The following is a 14,293-nucleotide window of genomic DNA, read 5'->3' as shown; positions in this document are numbered from 1 at the left end:
GACCCCCTTCCCTGAGCCACCGGCTGCACCCTGCACCAGACCCCCTGCCGCACCCCTCACCCCTCCTGTACTCCACACCCCAACCCACTGCCCTGAGACCCCGGTGCACCCTGCACCCTGCCCTGAGCCCCCTGCTGCACCCTGACCCCCTGCCCTGAGCCCCCTGCTGCACCCCAATCCCCTGCCCTGAGCCCTTGCCGCACCCCTCCTGCACCCCAACCCACCGCCCTGAGCCCCCTGCCGCACCCTTCCTGCACCCCGACCCCCTTCCCTGAGCCACCTGCTGCACCCTGCACCAGACCCCCTGCCGCACCCCTCACCCCTCCTGTATTCCACACCCCAACCCACTGCCCTGAGCCCCCTGGTGCACCCCTCCTGCACCCCGATCCCCTGCCCTGAGCCCTTGCCGCACCCCTCCTGCACCCCAACTCACCGCCCTGAGCCCCCGCCGCACCCTGCACCCCAACCCCCTTCCCTGAGCCACCTGCTGCACCCTGCACCCGACCCCCTGCCGCACCCCTCACCCCTCCTGTACTCCGCACCCCAACCCACTGCCCTGAGCCCCCTGGTGCACCCCTCCTGCACCCCGATCCCCTGCCCTGACCCCTTGCCTTACTCCTCCTGCACCCCAACCCACCACCCTGAGCCCCCGCTGCACCCTGCACCCCAACCCCCTTTCGTGAGCCACCTGCTGCACCCTGCACCTGACCCCCTGCCCTAAATCCCCTGCCGCCCCCCAACCCACTGCCCTGAGCCCTCTGCTGCACCCCGATCCCGTGCCCTGAGCCCCTGCCACACCTCACACACCCTTCCTGCACCCCCTGGCGGACAGAGTTGTGGTGGGGATTTTGGGGAAGGGGTTGGAATGGGGGCAGGACAGGGCAGGGCCTCATGGAAGGGGTGGAGTGGGGCTGAGAGCAGCCAGGGGGTGTCAGTAATACGGTCCTCAGGCCAATGTACTAGTCCTCATGTGCCCTCGTGGTCATTTGAGTTTGTGACCCCTGGTCTACACTGCCAATTGAATGACAAAACTGTCATTCACAGGTGCTCACCCCCCCCCCAAACAAAAGTTTTGTCATGGCAAAAGGCAGTGTAAACGGCTCCTTGTCAGCAGGAGCGCTGTTCTGACCCTGGCTGGAGGGACTGCTGCAGGGTGAAACAAGACCCTGTTTTCCCCGACGGCCAGAATGTATTGCTGCCCCTCTAGTCAGTCAGAGCCTTTACCAGCCTGCGAAGCAAACCCAACTCTTTTCTGAGCATTTACGCCTGGTCTAGAGTTGGTGCAGCAGGGGTAGATCAACCTATGATGGGAGGAAGGAGGTAGGGGCTGAGTAGGATAGCAGGTGTGGATACAGGAAGAGTTGAGATTAAGTGGAAGTTCAGCTGTGTCCATGGCTGAGAGAGACTTTGAAGAGGAGTCACTTTATTGTGGGTTTCTGATATGGGGTTATGCATGTCTGTCTGCATAGGTGAGACGTGTACTGAACAGATTGGTGTCTGGAGATAGGTGGTATGGGTGAGGATACAGAGGACAGAGTTTTGGTTTAGCTCCCCTCCAAATGTTCAGTGGTAAAGTCCACTCTTCGTTTGCTGGGTAGTTTCTGTGTGATAACCTATCGAGAGTTTGTTCCACGGGGCTCTCCAGTTGGCTGCAGACCCTGGCTTGTTTGTAACCCACATTATGCTGCATGTCTGTGCTGTTGTGAGAGCCATCCATTCCCCGGGAAGGATCCTTTAACCCCATGGCCAGCCTAGCCAAGACTTACACTTTCTTGGGTTGTTGAGTCAGCTGAGTGCTTCAATTTTTAAACACATCTAAACGTTTCAGTATCGTGATAAAGTAGCATCAAACTCCAAATATGGCGCATTGTTAATGCAGATAATACTAAGCTATCCAGAGAGCCGTGACCAAGAGTTACCTTAAATCCACTTGGCCTCTGTGCAATCTAGCTCTGGGAGCACACAGGAAGGAAAAAGCAAAAGCAGCTTCCGCAACACAAACATACAGACGCATGTGTTCCCAGACCGGCAGGTTAGAAACAGCAGAGGCAGCAGCAGCTGTCCTGGGTCAGCTCATCAAAGCAGGAAAAGAGCACTCCAATGTGAACACATTGACAGGGAAAGAGCCTTTTAAATGCTGGTTGCATTGCATATTGTGAAGCAGAGAGGCAGGGCTAGGCTACTGAAAAGTAACTAAGGAGAGGCCAGGAAAGTGTCTTACAACAGGGCATTCTAGATATTATGGGTACACAATGGGGCTGATTTAATAAAGACAAAAGTAGCTCAAGGGTAGGACAGATGCAGTCCATGCACTTGTACAATGTGGCCATCCTTATCTTTGCCAAGTGCGGTGTCTGTGTCACAAGTCCCAGTGTGTAAAGCTTCATCACGATCCAGCGTGGCCTGGCTGCATTCTGGAACCAGTCATTTCTGTGGCCTGCACGTCAGTATTAAGATAGAATTTGCAGTAGGCTCCATTACATGCAAATGAAATGCAGGCTAGAGACTTGTTCAAGTCAGAAACATTGGAACGAACCATGGAAGGAAAAAAAATGCAGCATATCATTAACAGGTGCAAATATATATTCCATATGTAGCATGAACCGTTATGCAGCTGCTCCAGGGAGCTTGCCAGAGTGTGAGGTGAGCGCCAGTATTTTGTAGCAGAATCTAAGCTTTCATTGCAAATAAATAAATAAATAAATCACATTTCTTAGTCTTTATGGTTTGTCCCCCAAATGTAACTCGATCCCATATTGTCTTCCTGTAATTATATCTTTAACCTCCCCTTGAAACAACCCAAAGTTGTGAGCTACCCTATTAATTTCAGCCCTTAAATACTAAGATGTAGGCACCATATAGTTGCTAACATGACAACTTCAGTGTTGCTCTGAGCTTTCACTTCCAATTGTTTTAGTTGAAATGTCATGCTAATGTAACCCATTGGTTTTTGGATGCAGTGCTTGACATTGTGGTGAGGTGTGGGGGAAATAGAGGGTCACCTCCTTTTTGTCAAGGGTTACTATCCTTTCAAAACAACTTGGTGTGAGGGTTTTTGAGATTACAAGTTTGGTTGATAAAGGTAATAGTGGTGCAGTAATATACTTGATTTCTGTAGGCATTTGACTTGGCACCGCATGACATTTCGATTTAAAAAAACAAACAAACTAGAACAGGGGTCGGCAACCTTTCAGAAGTGGTGTGCCGAATCTTCATTTATTCACTCTAATTTAAGGTTTCACGTGCCAGTCATACATTTTAACATTTTTAGAAGGTCTCTTTCTACAGGTCTATAATATGTAACTAAACTATTGTTGTATGTAAAGTAAATAAGACTTTTAAAATGTTTAAGAAGTTTCATTTAAAATTAAATTAAAATGCAGAGCCCCCCGGACCAGTGGCCAGGACCCGGGCAGTGTGAGTGCCACTGAAAATCAGCTCACGTGCCGCCTTCGGCACCCATGCCATAGGTTGCCTACCCCTGAACCAGAATGATACAAAATCAATGTGGCATACTTCTCTACTCCTACATGAGACTGCCCTATTTATACATCCCAGGACTGTATTAGTCCTATTGGCCAGTGTCACGCTGGGAGCTCACGATCATCTGATTATCAACCATGACCCCCAAGTGTTTTTCAGAGTCACTGCTTCCCAGGATAGAGCCCCCTGTCCTGTCAGTATGGCCTAGGTTCTTTGTTCCTAGATATGGTTTTACATTTGGTAGTATTAAGAACTAGATAAGTTCATGGAGGATAGGTCCATCAATGGCTATTAGCCAAGATGGACAGGGATGGTGTCCCTAGCCTCTGTTTGCCAGAAGCTGGGAATGGGCAACAGAGGATGGATCACTTTATCATTACCTGTTCTGTTCATTCCCTCTGGGGCACCTGGCGTCGGCCACTGTCGGAAGACAGGATGCTGGGCTAGATGAACCATTGGTCTGATCCAGTATGGCCGTTCTTATGTTCTTATAACAGTCACTTGAGTTCAGTAGAATCAAGGACCTCAATCTGTTTAGCTTAACGAAGAGACGGTTACTGAATGACTTCATCAGTCTATAAGTACCTACATAGGAAAGAGAAATTTGATAATAGAGGGCTCTTCAATCTAGTGAACCAAGTTGTAAAGATTCAGTGGCTGAGTGTTGAAGCTAGACAGACTGGAAACAACGCATCCATTTTTAACAGCGAGAATAAATAACCAGAGGAACGACTTATCAAAATTTGTGATGGATTCTGCATCACTGGCAATGTTTAAATCAAGAATGGATGTTTTTCTATAAGATCTGCTCTAGTTCAAAAGGGAATGAATTTGGGGAAGTCCTGTGGCACGTGAGAGGTCAGGCTAGATGATCAGAGTGGTCCCTTCTGGCCCTAGGATCTGAATCTATGAAAAGCGGAGTAATGAATGGAAATGCGCTGATTGGATCATCCCTGTTTGGATTTACTTGGAACAGCGTAAAATGTCCAATTGCCGTAGAAACTTAGCACTTGGGTGCTACAAAATCCAGGAGGCTTTGAGCAAGATTCACACCCAACTTGACACAAGTGCCTTACGTGAATCTGCCTTTGTTTCTTTTTGGCCAGGCTCTGAGAAGGGTAGGTATTAAATTTCTAATCAAAGCTGTTGGGTCAGGTAGGTCTTGAAGTGAGTGTTGCTGTCTGAGAGGAGGCACATGAGACAGTAGTGGGTGGAGAGAGGTCGTGTCTGAGGGCAGGGAAAGGGAGCACACACTAGCACCACACTGGACACTCTTTATGTACATAACTCGGCGCTGACCTTTCCTTTTTGGTCCTTGGACTATAATTGGCATGTGTTCTGTTGTCTGTGTTTTTAAATACAGCTGTGGGTGGCTGTTGGTAAGTGGAGTGGTTGAAACTGTTCTAGCTCCCCAAAATAGTCCTGCAGTGGTCCATGCATTTTGGAGTGAGGCTTTTCCTGTTACACGGCCCAGAGGTATGCCAGGGTCAGCCGGCCCCTGTGGCTGGAAAGCAGTCTGCAAGTGAGGTTAGAGAGGTTGAAGGAGTGGGGAGCGTGGTGTCCTCTGCAGCTGGAGTTGTGTTCTGTAAATGGTGAGAACCACTGGCAGTGGACCCTGTTTTGACAGAACATAGTACACCTGGACCTGGTAGAGGAGACTGTGCAAAGCCGTGAAGGGAGTTCAGGATGAAGGATTAGGGCAGACGCTTTGGTATCTGAAGGCTTGGCAAGGGATTAACCCCTCTCTAAACAAAGAGCCAGAAGGTATTTTACCAGATAAAATTCATTAGGCACTTCCCCGAGAAAGGTTCATGATGCAGCAAGCATCTATTTACATGTCTCCTAGTGTTTCTGTGGACTGCTGCTCACTGGTTTTTGTCTCAGGATTAGGGATGGTATTTATTCTGTGGAAGCACAGGGCTCTGTACATATATCTCAGCTGGTTAATACCTTTGAGTCCTCTTTCAAAAGCAGAAGTATTGAAGTTTATACAGACTGAGCACTAGAATGATATTGTGCAAACCTTGATCCCCACCATACTCCTGTGAGAAAGGTCAGTGTTATCCCCAGACTTGTCCATGACTACACTGTATAGATGGTAGAAGTGAAATCCATCTTGGGAGTCCTGACTCCCCACTGCATGCCTCGTCCCACTAGAATACATGTGCGATTTTCTGCTAATGATTTGGCATCTTTCTACAGACCTAAATAGCATTGTATTAGTCACGCATTTAGGATTATACATTTCCTTGCAGTGTTTGCAACTAGAACGTTGCAGCCTTATGCTGGGGTTTAGGAACCAAAATGTTAAACTGACCTACGTATTTCTGTGGTCCAAGCTGAGTGCAATGCAAAATACAAACTGTAGATGGTGAAAAAGAGAATTACTGTTCAAATCTTTCAGCGTCTATATTATTTTAGTAACACAAGGTAAGAAATTTGAGATTTAACCTAACCAGTGATGTTACACAGCTTCTCACATTTTGGTTCACCTTTAAGAAGTGCTGAATCCCTGAGCAGTTTGATAGCTCAGGACATGTGGTTCTCTGTAGCCTAATCTCTTTGAGCTCTAGGAAGGTGCTAAATTGGGTCAGTTTGAATTCACTCTCCATTGTTGCTTTGCTATATTTGGGGTAAGGGTCCTGCTGTATGTACCTGGGGCATATGTAGGGTGGCTGTTGGCTTAGGAATCAAAGTTCTGACTTCTAATGTAGCTCGACTACTTACTTGCTGTCTGACCTGGGGAAAAAATAACTTTCCCTCCGTCTTGTTCCCCACATGTACCATGGAGAGAATTCTTTCCTTCCAGGGTGGGTGTAAGGGTTAGTTCATGTTTGTGCTGTACCTACACAGGGTAACCGCAAGGCGCTGCTTGTGTGCAGTTCTGGAGTTTGCCATTGTTGCTCACCGCCTGGCTCTGGCAGGAGGTCGAAATGGCAGCTGGCCACAGCAGCAGGGCTGCCTGCATTCTTCTAATACTTTCCTTCTGCTTATTTTTGTAGGGAGCAGGGATGGCCAGGGGCAGATACTCCAGCGCTTCCCGGAGAAGGACTGGGAGGATAACCCCTTCCCACAGGGCATTGAACTGGTGAGTATTTTGGCTGTTGAGACTGGGACCTCCTAGTATTGTGTGCATGCGTGCATGTGCAAAGCAGGTTGTAGCTCTGTGTTAGTACAGTGGGCTGTGGTACTGTGAATGCAGGCTTCGGGGATTTGTCATCTTTGCATGTCAGCAGGACTTTGGCCAGGAGTTTTTGGGCCAAACCCTTGTGTGGAGAACAGTCACTGCTCCTCTCAGCAGGGACCTAGGTCTCCACAAGCCTTGCATTGCTCTTCTATGACACCTGCTGGTCTACAGCTCCTTGCTGTTTTCTGGATGGAGAAGAGGATTAGGTAGTGCATATTTTAGAAGGGGTGTGTGATGGGTCCCCCCCACCTGGAACTGAGGTACAGCTGAGCCCTCTGTGTCACTAATGAGTTCACTCTTGCACTGCTGTCACCGTGCCTCCGTGGGTCACATCTGAGAATACCAAATTCAGGACAAGTTACTGGGGAAAAGGGCAGACACACCTCTTCCATGAGATATACCAAACCAGCAACAAAAGTAAACTTCTTTCTCACCACACTGGCTAAGAAGTCAGAAAAGCAGCCTCCTTAGGAATTCCAGTCCTGAATTCAACACCCAGACACTAGACTTAATGATGAGTGGTTATTTAAAACCAATTTAATCAAACAAAAGGGTTCTTATCGCAAAGGGCCAGCCACGTACCCAGGTCAATATACAACTCAGATCTTACCCAATAATCATGCTGTAACTAATCTTTTAGTATCTAATATCTAAATATTTATAAAAAGAAAGGGGAAAAAAAAGGTGAGAGTTAAAATTGGTTAAAGGAATCAAATACATACAACAATTGCAAGGTTCTTGGATCAGGCTTGAAGCAGTGATGGAATAAACTGCTGGATTGTTAAGTCTCTGGTTGCTTCCAAATCATTGGAAAGTCCTCAGTCCCTTGGTTAGAACGCTCCCATTAGTGTAAGTCCATAGTCCAGATGTTTGAGCGGGAAAGAGGCAAAATGGAGGTGTTTCCAGGTCCTGTTATAACTTCCGCCAAGTGAAGGGAAACCCATTGTTCTACTTTGTGGAAAATTATAGGTAACAAGATGGGGTTTGGAATCACATGGGCAAGTCACATGTCTATGCATGCTTTGCTTAGTCATAGCAGAGGCCATTACCCATACTCTAGTTAGAACGTTCACATGAAAGTCCATCGGGTGTGGATGGGCATCTTACATGGTCCATTGTGAGTTAAGTGTTCCTTGATCAGCCATTTAACTTGAATAGTTCCTTCAAGATGTGCAGACTAAATACCTTGTGGATGTTACCACAGGCGCAAACATTTGAAATACATGTACATAGTTAATATTCATAACTTCAGTTACAAAAATGATTCATGCATACAAATGGTATAATCATGTTCAGCAAATCATAATCTTTTCATAGATGCCTTACTTGATATACTTTGTATAGGATTTGTTGCAATTATATAACAGTGGTAGCAACAGTGATCTATATGGTCAGATTTTAATCAGATAACAACACAACTCCAGAGGCCCTGGAGATTTTTCGCCTTCCTCTGCAGCATGGGGCACGGGTCACTTGCTGGAGGATTCTCTGCACCTTGTCTTTAAACCATGATTTGAGGACTTCAGTAACTCAGACATAGGTTAGGGGTTTGTTACAGGAGTGGATAGGTGAGATTCTGTGGCCTGCATTGTGCAGGAGGTCAAACTAGATGACCATAGTGGTTCCTTCTGACCTTAAGTCTATGAATCTATGTGAGGGACCTTGTCAAAGGCTCTCTGAAAATCTAAATGCGCTATATCCACTGGATCTCCTTTTTCCACATGCTTGTTGACCCCCTCAAAGAATTCTAGTCAATTGCTGAGGCATGATTTCCCTTTACAAAAAACATGTTGACTATTTCCCAACAAATTATCATAGAATATCAGGGTTGGAAGGGACCTCAGGAAGTCATCTAGTCAAACCCCCCTGCTCAAAGCAGGACCAATTCCCAACTAAATCATCCCAGCCAGGACTTTGTCAAGCCTGAGCTTAAAAACCTCTAAGGAAGGAGATTCCACCACCTCCCTATTTAACCCATTCCAGTGCTTCAGCACCCTCCTAGTGAAACAGTTTTTCCTAATATCCAACCTAAACCTCCCCCACTGCAACTTGAGACCATTACTCCTTGTTCTGTCATCTGGTACCACTGAGAACAGTCTAGATCCATCCTCTTTGGAACCCCCTTTCAGGTAGTTGAAAGCAGCTATCAAATCCCCCCTCATTCTTCTCTTCTGCAGACTAAACAATCCCAGTTCCCTCAGCCTCTCCTCATAAGTCATGTGCTCTAGCCCCTTAATCATTTTTGTTGCCCTCCGCTGTTCTCTTTCCAATTTTTCCACATCCTTCTTGTAGTATGGGGCCCAAAACTGGACACAGTATCCAGATGAGGCCTCACCGATGTCGAATAGAGAGGAATGATCATGTCCCTCGATCTGCTGACAATGCCCCTACTTATACAGCCCAAAATGCCGTTAGCCTTCTTGGCAACAGGGGCACACTTGTGAAATTATGTTCATCTATGTGTCTGACAATTTTGTTCTTTGATAGTTTCAACCAAAGTTAACTGAACTGAAGTCAGGTTTACTGACCTGTAGTTGCCAGGGTCACCTCTGGAGCCCTTTTTAAAAATTGGCGTTGTGTTAGCTATCCTCCAGTCATTTGGTATGGAAGCTGATTTAAATGCTAGGTTACAGTCAGATGACAGTTAGTAGTCCTGCGATTTCACATTTGAGTTCCTTCAGAACTCTTGGGTGATACCATCAGGTCCTGGAGATTTATTACTTTTTAGTTTATCTATTTGTTCCAAAACCTCCTCTAATGACACCTCAATTTGAGACAGTTCCTCAGATTTGTCACCCAAAAAGAATGGCTCAGGTTTGGGAATCTCCCTCACATCCTCAACAGTGAAGACCAATGCAAGGAATTCATTTAGTTTCTCCGCAGTGGCCTTATTGTCTCTGAGTGCTCCTTCAGCATCTCAATCGTCCAGTGGCCCCACTTGTTGTTTAGCAGGCTTTCTGCTTCTGATGTATTTAAAAATGTTTTTGCTATTACTTTTGGAGTCTTTGGCTAGCTGTTCAAATTCTTTTTTGGACTTTCTAATTAGATTTTTACACTTTGCCAGAGTTTATGCTCTTTTCTGTTTTCCTCATTAGGATTTATCTTCCACTTTTTAAAGGATGCCTTTTTGCCTCTCACTGCTTTTTACTTTGTTGTTTAACTACGGTGGCTCTTTTTTGGTTCTCTTACTACGTTTTTTAAATTGGGGTATACATTTAAGTTGAGCCTCTATTATGGTGTCTTTAAAAAGTTTCCACGCATCTTGCAGGGATTTTACTTTTGGTGCTGAACCTTTTAATTTCTGTTTCACTAACCTCATTTTTGTGTACTTCTCCTTTCTGAAATTAAATGCTACAGTGTTGGGCTGCTGTGGAATTTTCCCCACCACAGGGATGTTAAATTTAATTATATTATGGTCACTATTACCAAGCGGTCCAGCTATATTCACCTCCTGGACCTGATCCTGTGCTCCACTTAGGACTAAATCAAGAATTGCCTCTCCCCTTGTGGGTTCCAGGACTAGCAGCTCCAAGAAGCAGCCATTTAAGGTGTCAGGAAACTTTATCTCAGCACCCCTTCCTGAGGTGATAGGTACCCAGTCAATATGGGGATAGTTGAAATCCCCCATTATTATTATTATTATTGAGTTTATTTTAATAGCCTCTCTAATCTCCCTGAGCATTTCAGAGTCACTAACACCATCCTGGTCAAGTGGTCTGTAATATAGCCCTAGTGCTATATTCTGATTTTCCAAGCATGGAATTACTATCCATAGATATTCTATAGTACAATTTAGTTCATTTAAGATTTTTACTTCATCTGATTCTACACTTTCTTTCACATATAGTGCTACTCCCCCACCAGCCCGACCTGTTCTGTCCTTCCGATATATTTTGTATTCTGATATTATTGTGTCCCATTGATTATCCTCATTCCACCAGGTTTCCATGATGCCTATTATATCAATATCCTCATTTAATACTAGGCACTCTAGTTCACCCATCTTATTATTTAGACTTCTAGCATTGGAATATAAGCATTTTAAAACTTGTCATTTTTTTGGCTGTCCCCTATTACATGGTGTAATTGAATGGGACTTTGTTTCATTTGACTGTTTCTCATCAGATCCTCCCTGTATTTTATCATTTTCCATCCTCTCCTCCTTATTAGGACATAGGGAATCTCCAGTTATAGATCCTCCCCAAGGGCTGTCCGAACTACATGCTCCTCTGCACCTGTCAGCTTTCCCCCAGCCCTTAGTTTAAAAACTGTTCTACGACCTTTTTAATTTTAAGCGCCAGCGATCTGGTTCCATTTTGGTTTAGGTGGAGTCCATCCTTCCTGTATACGCTCCCCCTCTCCCAAAAGCTTCCCCAGTTCCTAATAAATCTAAACCCCTCCTCCCTACACCATCGTCTCATCCATGCATTGAGACCCTGCAGTTCTGCCTGTCTAACTGGCCCTGTGCGTGGAACTGGAAGCATTTCAGAGAATGCTACCATGGAGGTCCTGGACTTCAATCTCTTACCTAGTAGCCTAAATTTGGCCTCCAGGACCTCTTTTCTATCCTTCCCCATGTCATTGGTACCTATATGTACCATGACCACCGGCTCCTCCCCAGCACTACACATAAGCCTGTCTAGATGTCTTGAGATATCTGCAACCTTCACACCAGACAGGCAAGTCACCATGCGGTTTTCCCGATCATCGCAAACCCAGCTATCTGTTTCTAATGATTGAATCGCCCATTACTAATACCTGTGTCTTCCTAATAACTGGAGTTCCCTCCCCCGGAGAAGTATTCTCAGTGCGAGAGGATACCACATCATCATCTGGGAGGAGGGTCCCAACTATGAGATCGTTTCCCTCTGCTCCCGTTGATGTTCTCCTTCCCTGTGGCTTTCATCCTCCTCAACAGCACAGAGGCTGTCAGACCAGGGGTGGGACCATTCTACTGTGTCCCAGAAAGTCTCATCTATGTACCTCTCTGTCTCCTTTACCTCCATACGGTCTCTGAGGGCCAGGAGCTTCTTGCATCGAATGCTCACATACGCCACCAGCCATACATGCTGCATTGGGTGCAATAAACTGGGTAGCTCCCACTCTGTTGCTTGACTTCTGCCTGCATTCTCTTTTTACTCCCGAAGCTTGTTCCCTTGTTGGTGCTTTGTTTTTACCAAGCACTGTTTTGACTTTTAAGTGCAAAGAATGTTAGGTGTATTTGGCCCCTACTCACACTCCCCCTGTAAACTCCCTCGCCAAACTCCCCTGTTAGCCGCTCCTGTTCACGAGCTCCTCTGGTCATTTAGGAGCGGGCTTTTTAAAGCCCTGCTCTGCCTGAGTAGCCCGCCCCTGGTTATGTCCTCCTTTTATATCTTCTTCCAACTTGCTGGAAGGCTTCTTTGCTGTGACCTGGGTCAAACAGTTCCTACTCTGTACTGCTGTCTCTGAGAGGTTTCTGTTGCACACAGTTCCTGGGGTAACCCTTATGCTCGTGTGCATTTCCTCAATAAGTCACTAACATTGTTTGGCCTTTCTATTGTTGTGCCTGAAAGGTGGCTAGTGGATATTCTCAACCTCACAACATGTTTCAGTAGCACATACAGTAACCCCTCACTTAAAGTCGTCCCGGTTAACATTGTTTCGTTGTTACGTTGCTGATCAGTTAGAGAACATACTCATTTAAAGTTGCCCAATGCTCCCTTCTAACGTTGTTTGGCAGCCGCCTGCTTTGTCCACTGCTTGCAGAACAAGCAGCCCGTTGCAGCTAGCTGGTGGGGGCTTGGAACCAGGGTGGACCAGCAGCCCCCCATCAGCTCCCTGCTCCCCTAAGTTCCCTGTGCGGCAGCCTCCCAGCAGGCTATCAGTTGCCGGCAGTTCCGCTGTCCCACCCCCACTGCCGCGCTGCTCCTGCCCTCTGCCTTGGATCTTCTCCCAGGAGCCTCCTGCTTGCTGGGGGGGGGGAGAGGTGGGCTAATATCAGGGTGTCCTCCTCCCCCCTGCTCCTGCCCCCTGCTTATCCCATCTTCATATAGAGCAGGGTGGGGACATCACAGGGCTCAGGACGGAGAGAGTGTGCTGGCCGCAGCTGCTGTCTCAACTTCCTGGCCTACTTAAAAAGGCAATTTACTTAGAGTAGTTCAGCATACTTAAAGGGGCAATGTCTCTCTCACACACACACAGAGGGTGTGTCTCTCTGTCTGCCATGCTGTCTCCCCTCCTTTCATTCGTGCTGCCTTGTAGAGTATGAGGCTACATTAACAATAATGTGTTAACCCTTGAGGGCTCAGCCGAGTTCTAGTTCATCATTTAGCAGTAAGGCATTCCCTGGGAAATATCCCACCCTCTGACTCCACCACCTCAACCGAGCTTCACAATCTCATTGCTGTGTACAGTATTCAATTGTTTAAAACTTATACCTTGTATACATATATATAATATAGTCTTTTTTCTGGTGAAAAAAATTTCCCTGGAACCTAACCCCCCCATTTACATTAATTTTTATGGGGAAATTGGATTCTCTTAAAATAGTTTCATGTAAAGTTGCATTTTTCAGGAATATAACTACAACATTAAGTGAGGAGTTACTGTATGTAGCCAAACTTCAGAATGTCACATACGATGATAGCACATACATTCCAATGAGATATTAATGTCTAGCAAATCAAGACTTTTAGAATGATGCCCCAGAAGGCAGACTTTGTACAAAACACATCCTGATTATATGACAGTGGTGAATAAGGGGTTTCCGGAGTGTCAGAGGGTGTGAGAGAGAAGGATGCTGGCTTTTTGTTTCATGGCTGAGCAGATCCCCTCTCCTGGCAGGGCCCCAGTGAGTATTACGCTTCTCTGTTCTTGTTAGAGAGGGGGAATAATAGAGTCCTCATCTGCTTTCCAAGAACCTGTTAATTGCCTGTCTGCAGCATCAGGGGTCATTCATTCCTTGAGTCCTGAAGGGCATAAAAGGATTCCCTGAATCCCAGCAGAACTCAGAGGAGGGGCCCTTGTATCAGAGCCCATCCATTTCCTGTTTTTTGGAGAGGATGCAGGGTCTGGTGGCCTTGTCTCGCACTGATGGATTTAGAAGGGACAAGGGGTCTCCTGGCTGAAGTAAAATCTCCATTGTCAGTCTCCTAGAAAGCTTCTCCTTCTCTGAGTCCAGTCTCATAGGAGACCTTCATCCTGGCCTTTAGATTTCTTTCCCTAGTTCATCTCTGCTGCTGGGAGGACAACCTTGGTGTACTAGCGGGATCCAGATTGGCTAGCCTCAGTTGCACTCAGGTGCTGTTACAAGCCCACAGAGCCCTTAGCTTATTGTTTCACTGGGTGCGCAGGAGTGTGGCATCGCAGCCTGGCTCTGATAAGGGATGGAGCAGGCAGTTTCTGTAGGTGTGAGCTTTCTAGGCTGCCATTGTCCCCCATGTAGCAGACATTTCTGCCCAGCTGTCTTCACTGCATACTAATGCAGGCATTTGAAGAGCTTGGCCTTTGCTAGTGTCCCCATATGTAAAAGGTAAACAGGATGACCCGGGTTGTGAGCCGTCGATCCCAGGCAGACTCATGGCAATGCTGGTACAGGATGCAGTCAGTAAATAATTACAGGGTAGGTACATAATTAATGTC

General features: G+C 46.5%; 1 protein-coding gene across 5 annotated transcripts in view; it reads left to right on the top strand.

The window, feature by feature from the left end:
- SBF1 (SET binding factor 1) overlaps window positions 1–14,293 on the top strand; it is a 149,254-nt gene that overhangs the window by 80,635 nt on the left and 54,326 nt on the right. For all 5 annotated transcript variants that reach the window (XM_045027419.1, XM_045027410.1, XM_045027395.1 and 2 more), the window contains exon 2: window positions 6,486–6,571. In XM_045027419.1, coding sequence (XP_044883354.1) covers window positions 6,486–6,571 — 86 coding nt within the window. The remainder of the gene's footprint in view (window positions 1–6,485; window positions 6,572–14,293) is intronic.

This window comes from Mauremys mutica, chromosome 1 (assembly GCF_020497125.1).
Source record: "Mauremys mutica isolate MM-2020 ecotype Southern chromosome 1, ASM2049712v1, whole genome shotgun sequence".
Lineage (NCBI taxonomy): Eukaryota > Metazoa > Chordata > Testudines > Geoemydidae > Mauremys > Mauremys mutica.
The sequence above is the reverse complement of the archived record's forward strand: the minus strand, read 5'-3'. Positions and strand labels throughout refer to the sequence as shown.